The sequence below is a fragment of the Carcharhinus amblyrhynchos genome, chromosome 21, assembly GCF_965287045.1.
Source record: "Carcharhinus amblyrhynchos chromosome 21, sCarAmb.v2.hapA, whole genome shotgun sequence".
NCBI lineage: Eukaryota > Metazoa > Chordata > Chondrichthyes > Carcharhiniformes > Carcharhinidae > Carcharhinus > Carcharhinus amblyrhynchos.
This window is the reverse complement of record NC_137344.1, coordinates 39,657,163-39,679,143: the sequence shown is the minus strand read 5'-3', so window position 1 is coordinate 39,679,143 and position 21,981 is coordinate 39,657,163. Positions and strand designations below refer to the sequence as shown.

Genomic DNA, 21,981 nt, shown 5'->3' with positions numbered 1-21,981 from the left:
TCATCCTATTTGACCTGCCAAAATGAATCATCACACACTTGTCTGGGTTGAAGTCCATCTGCCACTTCTCTGCCCAGTATTGCAATATATCAATGTCTCACTGCGACTTCTGACTTCCCCCCACACTATTCACAACACCTCCGACCTTTGTGTCATCAGCAAACTTACCAACCCATCCCTCCACTCCCTCATCCAGGTCATTTATAAAAATCACAAAGAGTAAGGGTTCCAGAACAGATCCCTGGGGCACTCTACTGGCGTCTGACCTTCATGCAGAAAAAGACCCATCTGCAACCACTCTTTGCCTCTGTGGGCAGGCCAGCTCTGAATCCATAGAGCAATGTCCCCTTGGATCCCATTGCTCCCTCACTTTCTCAATAAGCCTTGCATGGGGCACCTTATCAAATGCCTTGCTGAAGTCCACACCTCCAGCTCTTGCTTCGTCAATGTGTTTAGACACATTCTCAAAAAATTCAATCAGGCTCGTAAGGCACGATATTCCCTTGACAAAGCCGTGCTGACTATTCTTGATCATACTATACCTATCCAAATGTTCATAAATCCTGCCTCTCAGGATCTTCTCCATCAATTCAGCTCAATTCAAAAACCCTCACTACACTGTGGTTGTCTCTGAACTACCCTCTGAAATGGCCAAACAAATCATTTAATTCTAACAATTAGGGATTGGCAGCAAATGCTGGTCTTACCAGTGATGCCCACATCTCATCGTCACATTTTTAAAAGTAGTCTAATATGAATCCTTAGGGAGGAGGTGGTGAAAATAAGGAAAAAAAGATATGATGCATGTTGAAACTAACTTTGTTTTATGTTGCCACATTCAAGCTGCAGTGTGAACCCTCGAGGCAGAACGAGCCTGCTTAATACATACTCCTCTAATGGAAAGCTCACTGTCCATCTGACTGTGACTGACTGCAGGCTACAGCCTGACCTGCAGACTGAGCGAGTTACAAACTAGGACAAGAATGAGTCAGTGTCAAATTATAATTGATTTTGGGCTGCCACAGAGTAGCCAGTGGGCTCTTTTACTGGGGGAGCGGGGATAAAAATAAACGTGTTATTTAATCTAGGAGAGTGGCAGAAACCACTTCTGTTCCAAACAGCGTGAGAGACACGTGCCAAAGGTTCCAGAAATACATTAGCCCGAGGTTGCCTAACCCTTCTGTAGTAGTGTGGTAGGGACTTATGTCTTTGGTGTGTGCAAAGTCCACCAGTTCGGGAATTTGTAACTGGGGCAAAGGATGTATATGGAAGGGTAATAGAGGGTGAGGGGGTGTGGTAAATACTATCATATCAGTCAGACAGTCCTGTTAACAGGTTACCCACTGGGTGGAGTTAGTAACATATGCTTGACAATATTTGCAGTGGACTGTGTTTAAGAGAGTACAAGCCAGTGGACAGTGGACATGAGATTATTTTGCATAAAGAGAGATTTTATGTCTTATTGGTCTTGGAGAGAGCCAGTATGGACAGGATGGATCGAATAGTCTCCTTCTGTGCTGCGATTATATGTTTTGTGTGTAAATGTGGTTTCTATTTTGTTTAACTCACGATAGTATTTTTGCCACAAAAAGACATATTGCATTCAGCTGAATGTAATTTACCTTTTTATTGCTAAGTTGCCAAGCACACGACACCTTCCATTTAGATGGTTATATGGTAATATAGAAAGTAAGTCCCAAGGTTCATCACTATAGACGTAGTGAATAAAAATAAATCAATTTAAACACAAGAAATAAAAATTTAAATTTGAGGTGTAAGAGGATTAAAAACCAGTGTGAATCAGTGAGGACGAGGGTGAATGGGACGTGGTGTTTGATAGATTGCTGATATTTACTGGTGTTCTGCATGGGGTAACTTCTATACCAGTTTGAGGATGGGTAATCAACTGCAGGAGTTACAAGTTCCCCACCTTTCTGGAAATATATTGCCAGTCTCCTCACTGCAGATCAAAACTCTGGAATCCCCTACCTAATAGCACTGTATGATTGCCTTCACTATTCAGAGTGCAGTGCTTCAAGTCATCAGCTCATTACTGCCTCCTCGAGGGCAATTAGGGATAGACAAACTCTGGCATTGCCAGCAATGCCCACATCCCAATGATGAATGAAAAAGACGACTGCTGGGATGGTAATTCATGGGACCGAGTTTAGAATCATAGAACCCTACAGTGCAGAAGGAGGCCATTTGGCCCATCGAGCCTGCACCGACCACAATCCCATCCAGGTCCCATCCACGTAACTCCACATATTTACCCTCCTAATCCTCCTGACACTGAGGGGCAATTATCATAGCCAATCAACGAATGCACACATCTTTGGACTTTGGGAGGAAACTGGAGCACCTGGACAAAACCCACGCTGACATGGGGAGAATGTGCAAACACACACACACACACACACACACACACACACACACACACACACACACACACACACACTCTGACCTGAGGCCAGATTCAAACCTGGGTCCCTGGCGCTGTAAGGCAGCAGTGATAACCACACTGCCTAGGCAATGTTCCATTTTGCCAGGTAGGTGCCAGTGTAACTAGACTGCAGTAACTTGACTGGAGAAATGAGTGGCTTAGGAGCACAAAGTCATCAGCACCACAACCATAATGTTGGAGCCAGTGCACTCAGCCATTTCATGATCTCACATAGAATGAATCAAAGTGGCTGATGACTGGCATTTGTGATGGTGGAGACCACCACAGGAGGAGACTGAAATGGATCATCCACATCTAGCTGAAGGTGGTGTGAATGCATCAGCCTTATCTGTTATACACAAGAGCTGGGTCTGCCATTGTGGAAGATGGGAGATAACCTTGCAACTTCTTTCTCTGGTTAGTTGTTAAAATGACCACAGCTGTGTGCACTCGGATGTGACAGGACTGCAGAACTTTGATTGCATGTATTGCTTGTATGATCTCTCAGCTCTGCCTATAGCTGCTCCTTCTCCAGTTGCAGATACATCTAGTCCGAAATCATAGCTCAGCAAGTTCCTCACTGGTTGGAAAGTGCCTTGAGACATCCTGAAAAGTGTTGCATTGATGGAAGTTTTTCCTTTTTATTTCTTTCCTCCTCTTTATCCATGGGTAACCAACAGGACACTGTGTTCACACCCTCTGTATGCTATGAGCACTCTGAGGATATTTAGGCACATAAAGTTTAATTTTGCTGGATCCTCTTGTAATTAGGGAGTGCCTAAAAGAGCAAAATTTTCCCCTGTATTTTACCCTACCATGGGCATTGCTGGCTGGGCCAGCAGTTGGACTGCTATCCCTAATTGTCCTTGAGAACATAGAACATAGAACATTACAGCGCAGAACAGGCCCTTCGGCCCACAATGTTGCGCCGACCAGTCACAAAACAATGACCCACTAACCTAAACCAATCCCATTTCGTCCATAAACCTATCCACGGATCTCTTAAACGCCCCCAAACTAGGCGCATTTACAACTGCAGCAGGCAGGGCATTCTAATCCCTCACCACCCTCTGGGTAAAGAACCTACCCCTGACATCCGTCCTATAACTACCCCCCCTTAATTTAAAGCCATGCCCCCTCGTGCTAGATTTCTCCATCAGAGGAAAAAGGCTATCACTATCCACCCTATCTAAACCTCTAATCATCTTATATGTTTCAATAAGATCCCCTCTTAGCTGCCTTCTTTCCAGCGAAAACAACCCAAAATCCCTCAGCCTCTCCTTATAGGACCTCCCCTCCATACCAGGCAACATCCTGGTAAACCTCCTCTGCACCCTCTCCAAAGCCTCCACATCCTTCCTGTAATGTGGGGACCAGAACTGCACACAGTACTCCAAGTGCGGCCGCACCAGAGTTGTGTACAGTTGCAACATAACGCTGCGACTCCTAAATTCAGTCCCCCTACCAATAAACGCCAGGACACCGTATGCCTTCTTGACAACCTTATCTACTTGATTCCCAACTTTCAGGGATCTATGTACACATACACCTAGATCCCTCTGCTCATCCACACTATTCAAAGTCCTCCCGTTAGCCCTATATTCGACACATCTGTTATTCCTACCAAAGTGAATTACCTCACACTTCTCCGCATTAAACTCCATCCGCCACCTCTCGGCCCAGCTCTGCAACCTGTCTAAGTCTTCCTGCAAACTATGACACCCTTCCTCACTATCTACCACACCTCCGACTTTGGTGTCATCAGCAAATTTACTAATCCACCTAACTATACCCTCATCCAGATCATTAATAAAAATTACAAACAGCAGTGGCCCCAAAACAGATCCCTGAGGCACACCACTCGTAACCGAACTCCATGATGAATATTTACCATCAACCACCACCCTCTGTCTCCTATCTGCTAGCCAATTCCTGATCCAATTCCCTAGATCACCCCCAATCCCATACATCTGCATTTTCTGCAGAAGCCTACCATGGTGAACCTTATCAAACACCTTACTAAAATCCATATACACCACGTCCACTGCCTTACCCCCATCCACCTCTTTGGTCACTTTCTCAAAAAACTCAATAAGGTTAGTAAGGCACGACCTACCCACCACAAAACCATGCTGACTATCTCCAATCAATTCATTACTCTCCAAATAACTATAAATCCTATCCCTAATAATTTTTTCTAAAACCTTGCCCACAACAGAAGCGAGACTCACCGGTCTATAATTCCCGGGGAAGTCTCTGTTCCCCTTCTTAAACAATGGGACAACATTCGCTAACCTCCAATCTTCCGGTACTATACCAGAGGCCAACGACGACCTAAAGATCAGAACCAGAGGCTCTGCAATCACTTCTCTTGCCTCCCAGAGAATCCTGGGGTAAATCCCATCCGGACCAGGGGACTTATCTATTTTCAGACCCTCCAGAATATCCAGCACATCCTCCTTATCAACTGTAACACTGTCAATTCTACTCCCCTGCAACCCAGTGTCCTCCTCAGCTATATCCATGTCCCCCTGCGTGAACACCGAAGAGAAATATTGGTTCAATGCCTCTCCAATCTCCTCCGGTTCCACACATAACTTCCCTCTGCTGTCTATAACTGGCCCTAATCTTGCCCTAACCAACCTTCTGTTCTTGACATACCTATAGAACGCTTTAGGATTCTCCTTAATCCTATCAGCCAAAGTCTTCTGATGTCCTCTTTTAGCCCTTCTTAGCTCACTCTTCAACTCTCTCCCAGCCAATCTAAAGTTTTCTAGTGCACTACCCGAGCCCACATGTCTCATCAGAACATGAGCCTCCTTTTTCCTTTTAACCAACGAAACTACTTTTTTGGTGCACCACGGTTCCCTAGCCCTACCAATTCCTCCTTGCCTGACAGGGACATACCTATCACGGACTCGCAGTAGCTGTTCCTTGAAAAAACTCCACATTTCGGACGTTCCCAGTCCCTGTAATCTCCTAGTTCAACCTATGCTTCCTAATTCTCTCCTAATAGCCTCATAATTACCCTTCCCCCAGCTAAAACCACTGGTCCGAGGTTCATGCCTATCCCTTTCCATCACTAAGGTGAACGTAACCGAATTGTGGTCACTATCACCAAAATGCACACCAACTTCCAAGTCTAGCACCTGGTCTGGCTCATTTCCCAGCACCAAATCCAATATAGCCTCACCTCTAGTTGGCCTATCTACATACTGAGTCAAAAAACCTTCCTGCACGCTTTGTACAAAAACTGACCCCTCTAACGAGCTAGAGCTATAACAATTCCAATCAATATTAGTAAAGTTAAAGTCCCCCGTAACAATTACCCTATTACTTTCACTCCTATCCAGGATCGTCTCCGCAATCCTTTCCTCAACCTCTCTAGAACTTTTAGGAGGTCTATAAAAGACTCCCAACAGGGTGACCTCTCCACTCCTATTTCTAATCTCCGCCCATACTACCTCAACAGACAAGTCCTCATCAAACTTCCTTTCTGACACTGTGATACAGTCCCTGACCAATAATGCTACCCCTCCCCCCCTTCTACCTCCTTCTCTACTCCGACTAAAACATTTGAACCCCGGGACCTGCAGCAACCATTCCTGCCCCTGCTCTATCTATGTCTCTGAAATGGCCACAACATCAAAGTCCCAGGTACTGATCCACGCTGCAAGTTCATCCACTTTATTGCGAATACTCCTCGCATTAAAGTATACGCATTTCAAACCCTGCTCCACCCCACCCCTGCGATGCTGTGCATTGCAGTCCCCATCTATGCCCCCCTCACTTTCAAACCCCTCTACTCAGGATCCCACCCCCCCCCTCTGAATCAGTTTAAACCTCCCTGCATAGCCTTAGCAAATTTACCCCCCAGGATATTGGTCCCCCTCTGATTCAGGTGTAGACCTTCCCTCTTATAGAGGTCCCACCTTCCCCAGAATGAGCCCCAATTGCTCAAGTACCTGAACCCCTCCCTCCTGCACCAACCCCTCAGCCACGAGTTCAAACTTTCCCTCTCTCTATTCCTCTCTAAACTATCCCGTGGCACAGGCAAGAGTCCGGAGATAACCACTCTATCAGACTTGGCCTTTAGTTTCCACCCCAACTCCATAAACCTCTGCTTAATATCCCCTTCCCTTAACCTCCCTATGTCATGTGTCCCCACATGAACTATAACTTGGGGTTGATCTCCCTCTCCCCTAAGAGTCCTGAATACCCTTTCTGATACATCCCGGACCCCAGCCCCTGGTAGGCAACACACCAGCCCTGAGTCCCTACCTTTACTTCCAACTCTCCTATCCGTCCCCCTAACTGTGGAGTCCCCAATCATGAGGCCCAATCTTTTACAGCCCCTAACCACCTGAGCTTTCACACTAGGCTCACCCCCAGAGACCTGCTCCCTTTGGCTATCCCCAGTTGATTCCTCCTCAACTGTAGCCTCCAGGACCAAAAACCTATTTTGGAGGGGAACAGCCCCAGGGGATTGTCCCCCCGATTGCTTCTTTCCCCTCTTCCTGGCAGTGACCCAAGACTCATTTCTAGGAGTGACTACCTCCTTATAACTCCTATCAATTTCCACCTCCGCCTCCCGAATTATGCGGAGTTCCTCTAATTCCACCTCCAGCTCCTTTACACGCTCCTCCAGAAGCTGCAATCTAACACACTTCCTACAAGTAAAATCACCTGAAACACTACTAGATTCCCTCACCACATACATCCTACAGGAGATGCAGCTTACTGCCTGAACTGCCATCCCTGAAGCAATTACCAGCAGAAAAATAAAAATAAAAAAAAAAGGTGGTGGTGAGCTACCTTCTTGAACTGCTGTGGTCCATGTGGTACAAGAACACCCACAGTGTTGTTGAAGGGTGAGTTTGAAGATTTTGACCCAGCAACAGTGTAGGAACGATGATATATTTCCAAGTCAGGATGGTGTGTGGTTTGGAGGGGAGTTTCCAGGCAGTGGTGTCCCTGTGTATTTGCTGTCCTTGCCCTTCTAGGTGCTAGAGGTTGTTAGTTTTGAAGGTGCTGACAAATGAGCCTCAGTGAGTTGCTATAGTGCATCTTGGAAATAGTACACATTGCTGTCACTTTGCATTGGTAGTGCAGGAGGTGGATGTTGGAGGTGGTGAATGGGGTTCCAATCAAACGGGCTGCTTTATCTCCCGTTCTCGAACAAATCTGTTACTAGGCTTGTATTGTGCTCTCTTTTTAACAGAATTAATTGTTAAATCCTGTAGTTGCACACAACAAGATGAAGTATGTTTGCACTGGGAAAGCAGAGCCTTTTTCTCCCCTTTTGAAAACCAGTGTCAGTATGAGTTATTCCGAGGTTCTATACAGCACAGGCTGGATATGGACAAAAGCTCCCTGTGCTCAGAAGATCAGCCGTTAACTTCACCCAGTAACAGTTATACCCCCACAATAGCTAACCTTGTGGGAGAAAAGAGATAAACTGCAGCACATGGCATAGAACTCAATCCCATTCTGATTAATTGAGACTCACATCACCCATAGAGTCATATAGTGCCGAAATGGCCCTTCAGCTCATCAGCTTTTCCCCGTTGGTTTTTCTGGCTGCAGCTTCTCAAAACACCGAACAGTTAACTTCCCATTGTACTCAAAAAGACTGGCACTAAAAGGCTATCCACCACACTATTCATGGTGACACAAATACTGAACGTTCAATGAAGAGACTGAGTTGTGGACAGCCTTACATAGTCAGCCATCCACAACTCAGTCTCTTTATCGAATGTCCCAATGGACCCAGACTTTCCTGCCATTCCTCCATATCCACTTCAATGGTTCTCCTGCCCCCGGACTAGGTCCGAAGCCTGTTGTTGTTGTGCTGGCTGCTGTGCTCGCTTCTCCCCCGGCACTGGGAGCCACACTCAATGACTGAATCCCATCGATCGCCCCCAACCCAATACCAGTGGTGATAGTGGAGACCGTCTTTAAACCTTTGAAGCTCCTGAGTCTGCATGTCACTGTCTCCGATAATGGCCTCTTACCCTTGTGGACCTACGCATCCTTCAAGGGTTTCCTTTTTTATTATGCACTGATTTCCACCCTTATTTGTGAGGTGGATTCTGCTCCCTACTCTGAGGAAATCTGTTTAGGGGTCAGCTGTGGCTCACTCTTGACTGTAAGGTTCAAGTCCCACTCCATCAACCGGAGAGCAAAAGCAAAGCTGACACTCACATGCATGCCATGGAGAGGTGTTGACCTTTAGAAGAGATGATAAACCAACATTACAATAGTAACTACACCTCAAAATTAAAGTGCTTTGAGACATCTGGACATTTCCTCAGGTAGATGTAACAGACCACATTGCTCTTTGTGGGTCTTTATTGTTGTTGGAGGAAATGGATGAACTGAGCCTTCTGAGACCGGGTAGAACTTCAACAAAAATTCAACATGCATGAGGGAGAGCAGAGCTTGTGGCTGTAACTACAGCTTGTTTCCGAGCTACTCGACTGAGCATTGTCTCTTACAGATTCTTATACCCTTTTCTTTATATTACAAAGTGTTACATTTACATCAGGTCACCATATTGTTACCTTGAATTGGTTACAATTCTGTTTTTAGTTACATTATATGGTTCCATTGTCTTGGGTGCTTTAGCTTTAAATACTTTTTGGCTATCTCCTGTTTACAATATCAAAGCATTGTGTTTGTCAAACTGATTTTGATGGGATGTGAATTGTATAATCTCCTGGATATTTGATTAAGTTTTCAGGAGCACAATGGTTCCTCTAGATCTTTTGGACCCTTGATAATTGACATCAATTCTCATGTGGTTGTTGTAACCTTGGAGTGATACCATCTGGGTTGTGACTGTTTTAGTGCCATCTGAGATTTGTATTTTCTCCTGTCTGCCTGCAGTGAGTGTGGGTGCTACAATGCTGTCTAGTTAACCCTTTCCATACACTCCTCCTGCTGTAGCCCCCAACCCTTGGGTTTTGCCCTATACAATTGTGAACAAATTTGTTTCCATATTTCCAAAATTACAACAGTGACTACACTTCAAAGGCATTTAATTGGCTGTAAAGTGCCAGAACATCCTGAGGTAGTAAAAGACGCTGTATAAATGCAAGCCTTTCTTCTTTTATTGAAGTCTGTGTGTGCATTTTTCAATTAGTTCTGAATTCTGGGCTATGTTTTCTTCACTATAGCTTCATGCCCCAAGGAAATGTTTTCTTGGGCCGCTGCCCAGGATCATGTCTTGAGCAATTCAAGAGATATTCATGCCGTCAAGTGCAGAGTGAATTGTAATGTATGTCTCAGAGGGAATGGAGGCTTTTCTACCCATTTCCTAAAAGTGATTACTATATGGATTTCCATATTTTAATGTCGCAATTTGTCAGGTTTCCTGGCGCACAGCAGCAACAGTAACAACTTGTTTTTTTTTATTCTTTCATGGGATGGAGCTGTCACAGGCAAGGCCAGCATTAATTGCCCACCCCCAATTGCCCTTGAACTGAATGGTTTGCTAGGCCTTTTCAGAGGGCATGGGATTAAGATGTGGGTAGTGAGGATGGCTCATGGTTCACAGATCCTGAGCGGAGTCATGAACCATAGCCTGGTTTCAGAAAACATTGGAGAAACTAATAAAATGATCATATTCACGCCCTTCCGTGTCTCCACATTCATTGGTCTGGAGTGACATATAGGCCAGAACAGGTAAGGACAGCAGATCACATCCCCTGAAGGACATTGGTGAACCAGATGGATTTTTACAATAACTGATAGTTTTTTTGAATGTATATAGCACTTTTACCATTGTAAAATGTCCCACGGCTCTTTTTAAAAGCAGAGGTAGCAATCTTAAGGATAATGATTACACGCTGCATGCGATCATCCTAATAAAGATGCACACAATTAGTTTGGGTCACTTTACTTTTAACACATTATTCACATTCTGTTCTAACTACAATGTGAGTTTGAGACTATCTCGTAAGCTGCAAAGTCAAAGATATAGCCTAATCCCAAGGCAGGACCCAAAAAGAAATGTATAAAGCAGGTCAGGTATTTATAGAGAGCCCTAAAATGGTAAGGAAAGAAGGAGACCATTAGAATTTGTGGCCCCGATTTTCTTGAAGTTAGAACCACACTGGAGCTATTTAAAAATGGCCAAGATTCCTGTACCCATTTCTGGCATGGGATAAAGATGTGGATAGTGAGGATGGCTCATGGCTGACAGATCCTGAGCGGAGTCATGAACCATAGTCTGGATTCAGAAAACATTGGAAAAACTAATAAAACGATCATACTCACGCTCTTCCATGTCTCCTTCCACACCAATTCATGCCCACCCCCCCCCACCCACTCCCATGATTGTTTATGGCCCCCAGGCCTGTTTATGGCCCTTCCATTCAATTCACCCAGCATGCACTGTGCATAGGAGCCACTGAGACATGTAGTAGCGTGTGTGAAACTCCTCAGCAAAAACAACTATTTGCAAATTATCTTTTGAAAACAAAATCTCCTCTATGTTAGTGTCAATAAGGCAGACCATAAATTATGAACAACAGAGAGTTCAAACATGTCACAGCTCTTCATCTGGTGCAGAAGGTACATTGACAAAAGTGATCACTGAAATAACAATATATTCCAGCCATTTAAAGATGTCGGTCGGGCAATGTCAACAGGTCACTCCAGTTGTCAAACCAATCCCTACGAAGATGATGCTTTTTTGGCTCTCGGCCCTGTACCAAGGCACGCAAAATGTAGACAGTGTAAGAGCTCTTTTGGTACCATTGGATGGTCAGAAAGGTGCCATTGAGATGGGTGGGAAGCATGAATTGGCATGGTGGGCACTGCGTTGGTGGGACTGAGAGGATATTGACATATGGTGGCCTTTCTAGCATGGCAGGTCAGGCAAGTCAGGGAATTTCCAGGCTTGAGCTAACCGAGAGGTGAAAATTTGGCCCATGTTTGGCCCACAGTCTGGGGTAGTTGACCAATTGTACTTCAATTGTACTTCGCTCTCCTACTCCTATAGCCCTGTAGCATTTCCCCTCGAGAATTTATCCAATTTCCTTTGGAAAGCTATTCCTCAGTCTCACCACCCTTTCAGGCAAGGGATCCTAGGTCATAACACCTCATTAAGTAAAAACGATCTTCCTCATGTACATTTTGTCAATTACGTTAAACCTCCATCGTCTAGTTACTGACCTTTTGTTACTGGAAATAGTTTCTTCATATTTGCACATACAAAGTGCTTCATAATAATATCTTCGTTAAATTTCCCCTTAACTTCCTCTCTTCCAGGGAAAATAGTCCGAGTTTCTTTAGCCTTACTAAGTAATTGAAACACCTGATACCATTCCCCTAAACCACCTCTACACCTTTCCTAAGGCCTTAAGATCTGAATGGAGCACCCAAAATCGGCTGCAATTAGCAGAATTGTGTGGCTCTGAATGCTGGCTGCATTGTTGCTTTTTGAGAAGCTCCAATGCATCTTGTGCTACTCAGACACGTAGGCCAGTGGCCAGCCCACTGTGGGCTGATCAGAGGCTGGCAGCTCTTCTGTACCAGGGAGGTAGTGGTTGCTGTCATTACTACACTTACCCGTGACCTTGGAGGGATCCAGGCACAGGTGAGTGATGGCAGGGTGGGGATTGTGGTGAAGGTCAAGAGGTATTGGCAGTGAGGGCAGGGTATTAGCTTTAAGTAGCCCTCCCCCCACACTTCTTGATGCCAGGCCCCTTAATCAGGCACAGTGCGCCTTTGAACAAGAGGCTCTGGGACACTGCCTGCATGGTGAGCGATCCTGCTATCTGCCACTGGGTTAATACCAACGGGGGCAGGGTCAGGCTCTTAAATGGGCATTAATTGCCCACTTCAGTGCTTCAGTTACTGATGGGGCAAAAAGGCCCTTCATGGGCCTTCTACAATGGACTTGATCACGGCAGTGTGGGGTCCCCAAGTGCCACCCTCCCATCTGATTAAATCCACTCTGCTACCAAACTCACCACAGAGGGGCGCACAAGATTTCATTAAATATTCCAGCTGGATTCTAACCCATATTTTACAAATCGAGCATAACATCCAATCCTTTGTTTACAAAGACAAGGATCTCCTTCGCATACCTTTTCAATAATCTCTCAACTTATCCAGTCAGTTCCCTAGACTTGTGTAAGTACACCCCTTGTAAAATTGTCCTGTTTAGTTTTATTACCGCACCTCTTCGTTCCCAAAATGAATTACTTCACACTTTAGTGCTTTAAATTGCAGCTGTAATGTGTCTGTTCATTTCACAAGCCTGCCGTCCTGTGAGCGGAATTCTCTCGCCCCTCTGCGGCAGGCTTTCCTGCAGCACGAGCAGCTCACCATCAGTCACTCGCCAGTTTTTCTGGTCCCACCGAAACCTATGGCAATTCATATTCCTTGCCCGTGCCACTGTTGGGGAACTCACTGGGGCTTCTGAAACTGGAAGATCCCACCAGTGGGAAGGGCTGGCCTTTCAAATGTTCTGCAAACTTTGCGGTTCCAGGGACCCGGGTCGGATCTCCGGCTTGAGTCTGTGTCTGTGGGAGTTTGCGCAATCTCCCCATGCTTGCGTGGGTTTTCTCGGGGCACTCCAGTTTCCTCCCACATCCCAAAAACGTGCTTTTTAAGATGATTGGTGTCAATAAATTGTCCCTGAATTGGATCTCCCTTAATCTGGTGCACACATAATTCCCTAAATTTGCACCCCTTTATTGTGGAGTCCAGTAGAAGTAGACAAAAGTCATAGGTAGAAGAAGGATTGGAATGAGGCACTCACAGTGTGTTAAAATGGGTGGCACGGGCTTGTGGGGCTGAAGGGCCTGTTTCCTGTTCTTTGTTCTTTGAAATAATGCCAGGTTTACCCAAATCTGGGTTGTTAAAAAGAACACTGATTGCAACACTGGTCCCTAGGAGGATGAGTGGATGAATGAGCACTCGAGGTACTCTTTGCTCCACTCTGAACACACATTCTCTACTCCTCTCTGCTCTCAGTCCCTTGGCCTGTTTTGAGTCCGTGCAGCCGCTGCCTCTTCAGTTCAACTTCAGGAGCAAGTTCATGGTGTGGTCCTCCAACAAATGCCTTTTGAAAGTCCTTATACCCAACGTCAACCTGGTCAACCTCCCTGTGACTCCATCAGATAAGTTAATCAGACGCTGTTTACCTTCAATGAATCGCGGCTGGTTTTCATTTACTAATGATGTGGAGATGCCAGCATTGGGCTGGGGTAAACACAGTCAGAAGTCTCACAAAACCAGGTTAAAGTCCAACTGGTTTATTTGGTAGCAAACGCCACTAACTTTTGAAGTGCTGGCTGCCCCTTTGTCAGGTGTGTGGGAGCAGCGCTCCGAAAGCTATGACTTGCATGCCTTTTCGCGTTCCCTTGATAGAATAAAAGTTTTCTGTTTGCGTTGTAACAGTTATCAGTGGAATCAAAGGTTAATGGCCACACCAATGACACTATTGGATAAAAACTATCATTTTTATGAATCGTTAGGAGCTGAGTCAAATATACCCACGTCATCTTTGTTGATGCACTTACCAAGATGCGTTGCATTGGGTCCACTGTCTTCCTTCTGACTGCATTTTGCTCCACACAGTGTTGTGTGGAATATTTTTATTTTAATGTCCAACTGGAAATCAAAAGATGCAAAATGTTGGCCTGGTAATGAATTTGTGAACAAAACAATTATGATTGCTTCACCGGTCTTGGAGTGGAGAATTGATGAATCCTTGTAAATAAAGTATGTGGTGTGAGGATTAAAGACATGGGCCCTGGCATGTTTGCCAGTAGCGGAGACGGCTCGCCATTGAGCGCAGGTGGGATCTTCAGTTGGCAGGAAGAAAAGATCCTGCCAGCAAGAGAGGCTGCAAAATCCCACCCAGTGTAATCAATTTTAACTTTTGACAAAAGTTTAAAGTTTATTAGTCACAAGCAGACTTGCATTAACACTGCAGTGAAGTTACTGTGAAAATCCCCTAGTCGCCACACTCTGACCCCTGTTCAGGTGCACTGAGGGAAAATTTAGCATGGCCAATGCATCTAACCAGCACGTCTTTCAGACTGTGGGAGGAAACCGGAGCACCCAGAGGAAACTCGCGCAGTCACAGGGAGAACATGTAGACTCCACACAGACAGCGACCCAAGCTGAGATCAAACCAGAGTCCCTGGTGCTGTGAGGCAGCAGTGCTAACCACTGTGCCACCATGCTGCCATAGGATACCACTAGCAATATTATATTGACAATCTGTTATAAGTCTCACCCAGTTCCCCTTTCTAGTGATTTCAATGCAAAGGACAACTTACGGATGATATACCAAGTGACTGATCTAATATTGACTATTTTTACCTATTGCCAGAAGGAAGATGTTCATCTATTTAACTGGACATAATCAAAATTAGAGTAGGGAGTCTGTTCAGTTTCAAATATACGTTTCCTCTCTTTTGCCAGCCATTTTAATTGAATAATTTGCCTTTGAAAGATTAACAATGTTTACGGGGTGTGTATTCTGATTTAATAAGAAGCTGCCCTTCACCTGCACCCCGGGCTTGAGAATGATTTAATGTAATCTCCTTATTTGAATGTTTTTAATAATTTATCACCACGTTTTGCTCGGATCTTTCCTTCTACGTCCTGCAAAAGAAAAAATCCTTTTGAAATTTTTCTCTCGATATAAAACATCTTTATATTCGACATCCTACGAAGACTATTAATTGCAAATATGATCGGTGCCAATGTGTGGTGACGACCATGCCAATATGGAAGTCAATTGATTTTATTGTGAAAGATTTCCACTGGGAAAACAATAAATATAATATTCCATGGAAAGTAGGATTGATCTTGGATAACCCTCACGAATCTTCAGGCAACTTTTTCCTTGAAGATTCGTGCTCCTATAATGTTGTGGTCAAAGTTGATTTTTTTGACCATCTCTTTCTTCTAATACTCTACTTTCTGTCTTTTAGAAGCCACCGTGTTTTCTTTCCCTGCTGCTTTCCTCTTCCTTTCAATTCTTTTTTTCCATTCAATGATGGGATGTGGACATCGATGCCTGGGTCAGCATTTATTGCTCATCACTAACTGCCCTCCATTTCACAGGACATTTAAGGGTCAACCACATTGCTGTGGGTCTGGAGTCACATGTAGACTGGGTAATTTCCTTCCCTGAAGGACATTAGTGAAACAGATGGGTTTTTACGACAGTCAATAATGATTTCTTGGCCATCATTAGATATTTAATTTCAGTTTTTTTATTGAATTCAAATTTCACCATCTGCCATGGCGGGATTTGAACCCGGGTCCCCAGATCTTGCTCTACAGACTACTAGTCCAGGGACAATACCACTGTGCCGCTGCAGTTCCTGATCGTCTGTGCCTTCCTTCAAATGCCAGGGACTATTTAATCTGTTTTCCTTCTCTGGAGATTTTATCATTTCGAAGGAAATTGTATTTTGAAAACAAAGAGTATGAGAAATGGCTGGCTTAAGTGAGGTAAGAATAGACGGTGTCTCCAGTCAACGAGCCACCACCGGCATGACTGCAAGCACTAATGGAGTCCTCCTGTGCTCCAATTTTAACGATTCCATATTCAGAGTGAAAATAATGAATGTGCATTCGTCAGCTGCATTGAAACCGTAGGAGTGATTCGAAAAATGTGCGATTGTTAATTACTGACAGCTTGTTATCTTAAAAAGATGATGTGTTCACAATGTGCCTCAAAGAAAGCGTCTGGGCTGTTTCCATGGTAGCATCTCTTGAGGTACAATATTGGAAAGCTGTGGGGGGCGGAGAAAAATAATTGCAGTCTGTGAGCCAAAGAAGTGAGGAGTGAGCTAAAAGAGCGGCATAATGGCACTGTGATTAGCACTGCTGCCTCTCAGCGCCAGGGACCTGAGTTTGATTCCCAGCATGGGTCGTCGTTTGTGTGGAGACTGCACATTCTTCCCATGTCTGCGTGGGTTTCCTCTGGGTGGTCTGGTTTCCTCCCACGGTCCAAAGAGGTTAGAGAGCTTAGCTGGGTAAATATGTGGGGTTACGGGGATAGGGTCTGAGTGGGATTGTGGTCAGTGCAGACTCGATGGGCAGAATGGCCTCCTTCTGCACTGTAGGGATTCCATGATTCTAGTCTATGAGGCTGTGAGCTGGGGAACAACGTCGTGCATGTTGTCTGATCATTCAAATGTACGCCTAAAATGGCTGAAGAAAAGTTTGCAGTTGAGGCCTTCACACAACACAATGTGGAGGTGCCAGTGTTGCACTGGGGTGGGACAAGATGAGAGGTCACATGACATCAGGTTATAACCCAACAGGTTTATTAGAAATCACTTGCACAATGTGATTTTGGTTGTTCTTTAAAGAGATGCTTGGTCAGAAAAGCGTTGAGCAAACGTAACTGAAAATTAATGGAAATCACGCCAAAATGTTGGCATTGTGGTCTACGTCACCCTAAAGAAGCAATGCTTGAGGAGAGCAATGCTCTGTGCATCTATTTTGACATTTTGGGCCAATTGAAATGTTGCAGGAAACATAGAAAGGTGGAAGCAGGAGGAGGCCCATTCAGCCCATCGAGCTGCTCCTCCATTCATTTTCATCATGGCTGATCATCAGGTTCAATATCTTGATCCTGCCTTCCCCCCATATCCCTTGATTCCTTTGGTCCCAAGAGCTATAACTAATTTTATCTTAAAATCACATGTTTTGTCCTCAACTAGTTTCTGTGGTAGTGAATTCCATTCATTCGCCACTCTGTGGGTGAAGAAATTTCTCCTCACCTCAGTCCTAAAACTTTTACTCTTACTGTCAAATTATGAAGCCTAGTTCTCTACTCTGCCATTTTTGGGAACATTCTTTATAACTATCAAGTATTATGAGAACATCAGAAATGGAGTGGGCACAGACCATTTGGCCCTTTAGCCATGCTGTGCCATTCAGGCAAGATCCTGACTGACCTATTGCCTCAACACTACCCCCATGTCACTTAATTCCATTATTATCCGAAAGAAAGCTATCAATCCCTGACTTGAAAATATTTGACAACTGAGCTTTTTCCTCACTTATTCGCGTGGCGTGGGTTGACAATGGATTGAAAAACTCCATCCATGATTGGCACGCATTTCTCTCGGCTGACTTGATTTTTAAGAGCAGTAACCCTATAAATCCTGGCGGAGCTGCAGCATCGCGTCCTGACGCTGATAGTATGAGGGAAAGGCCATAAATAAGATCAAGTGAAAGTCAACACCAGACAGTGAGTTACCACATTATGCTACTGAATTATTCAGCTTTGCTGTGTTCTTGAACTTGTAGCCCCTTTATTTATGGGAACGTTACTGCCAGTTTGTTAACACTGTCCACATTTTGGTGGACTCTCGTCATTAAGATCAGTTCATGTTGTATCTCCAAAATAACGTCAGTTCACTTACCCAAGCAATCGGCGTTTGTTTTTGTTTCCCTTGCAATCAATCAAAGGTATTATGTAAGGATATTATTCACACCAGTGCCATTTTTATGGCAGTCAAACTCATTTTTAAGTTCTATAATGACATAATATAGCCTAAGATGTAATTTTTTTTTATTCTTTCACATATGGACATTATTGATATCCCTAAGCACCATTCAATGTGTGCTTTAATAATAATTTCACAGGACGCAAGAATACGATATAGAAGCAAGCATTAGCCACCAGGATCTTCAAACCTGTCCCATCTTTCAGTACGATCATGCCAGCCCCAACTCTTTCTTTTTTTTCCCTGCTATTTCCCCATAGCCTGCTATTCCTCCATTTATCAAATGTTTACCTAGCTCCTCTTTGAATACTTCTACTGGTCCAGCCTCCACCACCCTTTGGGTCAGAGAATTCCAGAGATTCACAACCCTCTGTGAGAAGGAATTTCTACACACCACAGTTTTAAATGACTGATCCTTTTATCTTGTAGCTGTATCCCTTTGTTTGATACTCATAGAATCCTTACAGTGCAGAAAGAGAATGTCACGTAAGGATAGGTTGTGCAAACTACAAGTCGAGTAATCTTTATCCAAAATCCTTGGGGCTGATTTCATTTTGAATCTCAGATAATCTTTTGGATACTGCATGTAAACATACACTAAAATTGTCTAAGGGTGGATTTGTCTGCCTCCCCCCTCCCGGGGTCTGATTTCCAGTGCTTACCATTAGTCACCAGTGGACTCTTCCTCTCCTGTTATAGCACTTTGTGTGTTTCGCCCGTCCCTCCATCGGGGCACTCGCCATGGAATTGGGGGTCACTTTCAGCAGGTCTGGAAGATCCTGTGGGTGGGCAGGGTCTAAAATCCCATCCTAAGCCTAGGCTGTTTATAGTCTAAAGTAAACGAAATGGCGAGAAGAATAAGATGCGTCACGGAATAATTAATACGGGGTAGCTATAATAAGTTTCTTTTTCACATGTTGCCCACAAAATCACAAGGATAAGGAGCGTAGACCAATGATGAGCAGCCTCTGCTAGTGAATGGGCCACAAGTGAGTCCTCTTTCATCTCAGTGGGGGAAATCAGGCATGTTCACTAACTGTGACCCCATGAGTAAGATTGAATACATTTAAGATACGCTGAATATTTTATAAGTTATAAAAAGAAATGCTTCATCATTCATGTATTAATAGAACCACCATCAACTTCAAGTGGTAAAAACAGAAGAAATATTTACGCTTGGAGGAGGAGAGGAGCAGTCGGCGCTCTCAGTCAATGTTGTATGCAATCAGCACGCACCTCATTTCACTTGCGCTTGCTTTACATGCGTATGTTACATGTAAAGATCGCTGCGCAGGTGGAAGCCAGCGGAACACAGCAACTCTGTGCATGGGCAGCAATCAAAAAGTGTCTGGACTGTATGGGTGAGTGGGCAAATCATTGGCAGATGCAGTATAATTTGGATAAAAGTGAGGTTGTTCACTTTGGAATCAAAAACAAGAAGGCAGATTATTACCTGAATGGCTGTAAATTGGGAGAGGGGAGTGTGCAGCGGGACCTGGGTGTCCTTGTGCACCAGTCACTGAAGGTAAGCATGCAGGTGCAGCAGGCGGTAAAGAAGGCAAGTGGTATGTTGGCCTTCATTGCGAGAGGTTTTGAGTACAGGAGCAGGGATGTGTTGTTGCAATTATGCAGGGCCTTGGTGAGGCCACACCTGGAATATTGTGTGCAGTTTTGGTTTCCCTTTCTGAGGAAGGATGTTCTTGCTCTCGAGGGAGTGCAGCAAACGTTTATCAGGCTGATGGCGGAACTGATGTATGAGGAGATATTGACTTGGTTAGGATTGTTTTCACTGGAGTTCGAACGAGTGAGAGGGGGATCCCATAGAGGCTTACAAAATTCTAACAGGACTAGACAGGGTAGATGCAGGGAAGGTATTCCCAACGGTGGGAGAGTCCTGAATCCGGGATCACAGTCTGTGGATTCAGAGTGGGCCATTTAGGATGTAGATGAGGAGACATTTCTTCACCCAAAGAGTGGTGAGCCTTTGGAATTCATTACCACAGGAAGTAGTTGATTGTAAAACATTGAATGTATTCAAGAGGCAGCTGGATATAGCCCTTGGAGCAAATGGGATCAAAGATTATGGGGAGAAAGATAGATGATCAGCCATGATTGTGATGAATGGCGGAGCGGGCTCAGAGGGCCAAATGACCTCTTCATATCTTCTATGTTACTATGTTATGTTTCTATGTCTTGCTGGCTGCGCTCAGATCCCTTCTGGGCTGCCTATGACCCCCAGGCCGCAGGTTGCCCACCACTGGTGTGGACAAACTGCTAAACTTCTCGTGCTAAAGGTTGATGAAGTTTTTTGGATGTCTTCTGTTTCCAGACTTACGGGATAGAGAATATTCAACCTATGTATATTTGAACTGACCATGATTTGGAAAGCAATAAGTCACACACTGCCTGCTAATATAGATAGAATGATGAATATAGCTAGCACACAGTTTGCATTTCACCCACTTGAGCTAATTGGGAGCAAGCAGCACTGTTTCTAGATTTTAGTGACAGATCTTGTGAAGATGTTTCTGATTTTGACTCTGAATCTTTTAAAACTGATTTTAGAGTTTGCACTGCCACGTCACACCGTTTCCAGCCTTGGGTCACTGCCTGTGTGGAGTTTGCACATTCTCCCCATGTCTGTATGGGTTTCCACTGGATCCCCCAGTTTCCTCCCACTGTCCATAGATGTGCACCTTAGGTGGCATTGCCCTTTAATGTCCAAAGGTGTGTGCATTAGGTGGATTAGCCATGGTAAATGAGCAGGGTTATGGGAGAGTGGGCTTAGGTTAGATGTTCTTCTGGAGAATTGGTGCAGATTCAGTGGGCTGAATGGCCTCCTTTTGCACTGTAGGGATTCTATAGATCCTGTAGTTGAGAAATGTCAAGAGTTATTCAAGGAGGATAAAGAGCCACTGTTCTTCTTCAGTTATTTTGTCACTACAATGAACGGTTTAACATTTTCAGATTGTATGAGTCTAACATGGGGGCTAACTTGGATCTTTCGGACATTTTGTGATCACTCCCTTGTATTTAACTTCTGTCACTAGGTGGATGATCTGAAGGCCAAACTGGCTGCGCAGGAAATTGAGCTGAAACAGAAAAATGAAGATGCTGACAAACTGATTCAAGTCGTCGGAGTTGAAACGGAGAAAGTAAGCAAAGAGAAAGCCATTGCAGATGGGGAAGAACAGAAGGTGGCTCTCATCGCTAAGGAAGTTACCCGAACACAGAAAGACTGTGAGGAGGATTTAGCAAAGGCGGAGCCTGCCCTTCTTGCTGCTCAGGATGCCCTCAACACTCTGAATAAGGTAAGAGCTTGAATGAAAACCAAAAGCAAAATAACAGCTTGCAATTAATTTGGCATCTTCAGTGTCATACAAAGGCTTTGGGCCAAGTGCTGCTAAATGGGATTAGGTGGGAGTTCGGGTGCTTCTCACCTGTTGGTACAGACTTGATGGACCAAAGAGCCTCTTCTGCACTCTGATTCTATGAATGTAGAAAATGTCCCACAGAATAAGGAAGAAAAGCATGAAGACAGATATTTGTGCCGGAATAGTGCCGCCTCGTAAGATCCAGCCTGAACCCAACTGAGAAAGTCATTCTGCGAGCCTTTCCAGCCCTCTCCTCTTCTCCCCACTTCACCACCACCACCCCCCCCCCACCAATTCTAGGGTGGGCAAGGCAGTAAAATTCCGGCCTTGGAGTGTTGACCAGATGACCATGTGTGGATCTGATTGACAAGAAACAGTGTGGCCATGGAAGTATCGTTATTGAGCCCAGTGGAAATTCGGTCTAGCTTGTGAGCAGCTGAAAAGCCCAGGCTGTTCACCCAGTATCCTGATCTACTGCATACAAACAGATTATTCTTTTCTGTTTGACACGTGCATATTGACCAACCTACGTGTGCTTGTCATTGTATTTTTAAAAAGTAACCCATTTGTTAAAAAGCACTTCTCGAGGTTTTAAGACCACTGTAAGGCACTATATCTTACAAGTTCTTCACTTTTTGATAATGGATACAGAATAACATTTCAT

The 21,981-nt window shown here is 44.6% G+C and overlaps 1 protein-coding gene across 1 annotated transcript in view; it reads left to right on the top strand.

Annotated features, from left to right (window-relative positions):
- The window catches only part of dnah9 (dynein, axonemal, heavy chain 9), a 521,732-nt gene that overhangs the window by 291,746 nt on the left and 208,005 nt on the right, over positions 1-21,981 (top strand). The window contains exon 49 of the mRNA XM_080209043.1: positions 20,994-21,254. Within this exon, the coding sequence (XP_080065169.1) occupies positions 20,994-21,254 (261 nt within the window). The remainder of the gene's footprint in view (positions 1-20,993; positions 21,255-21,981) is intronic.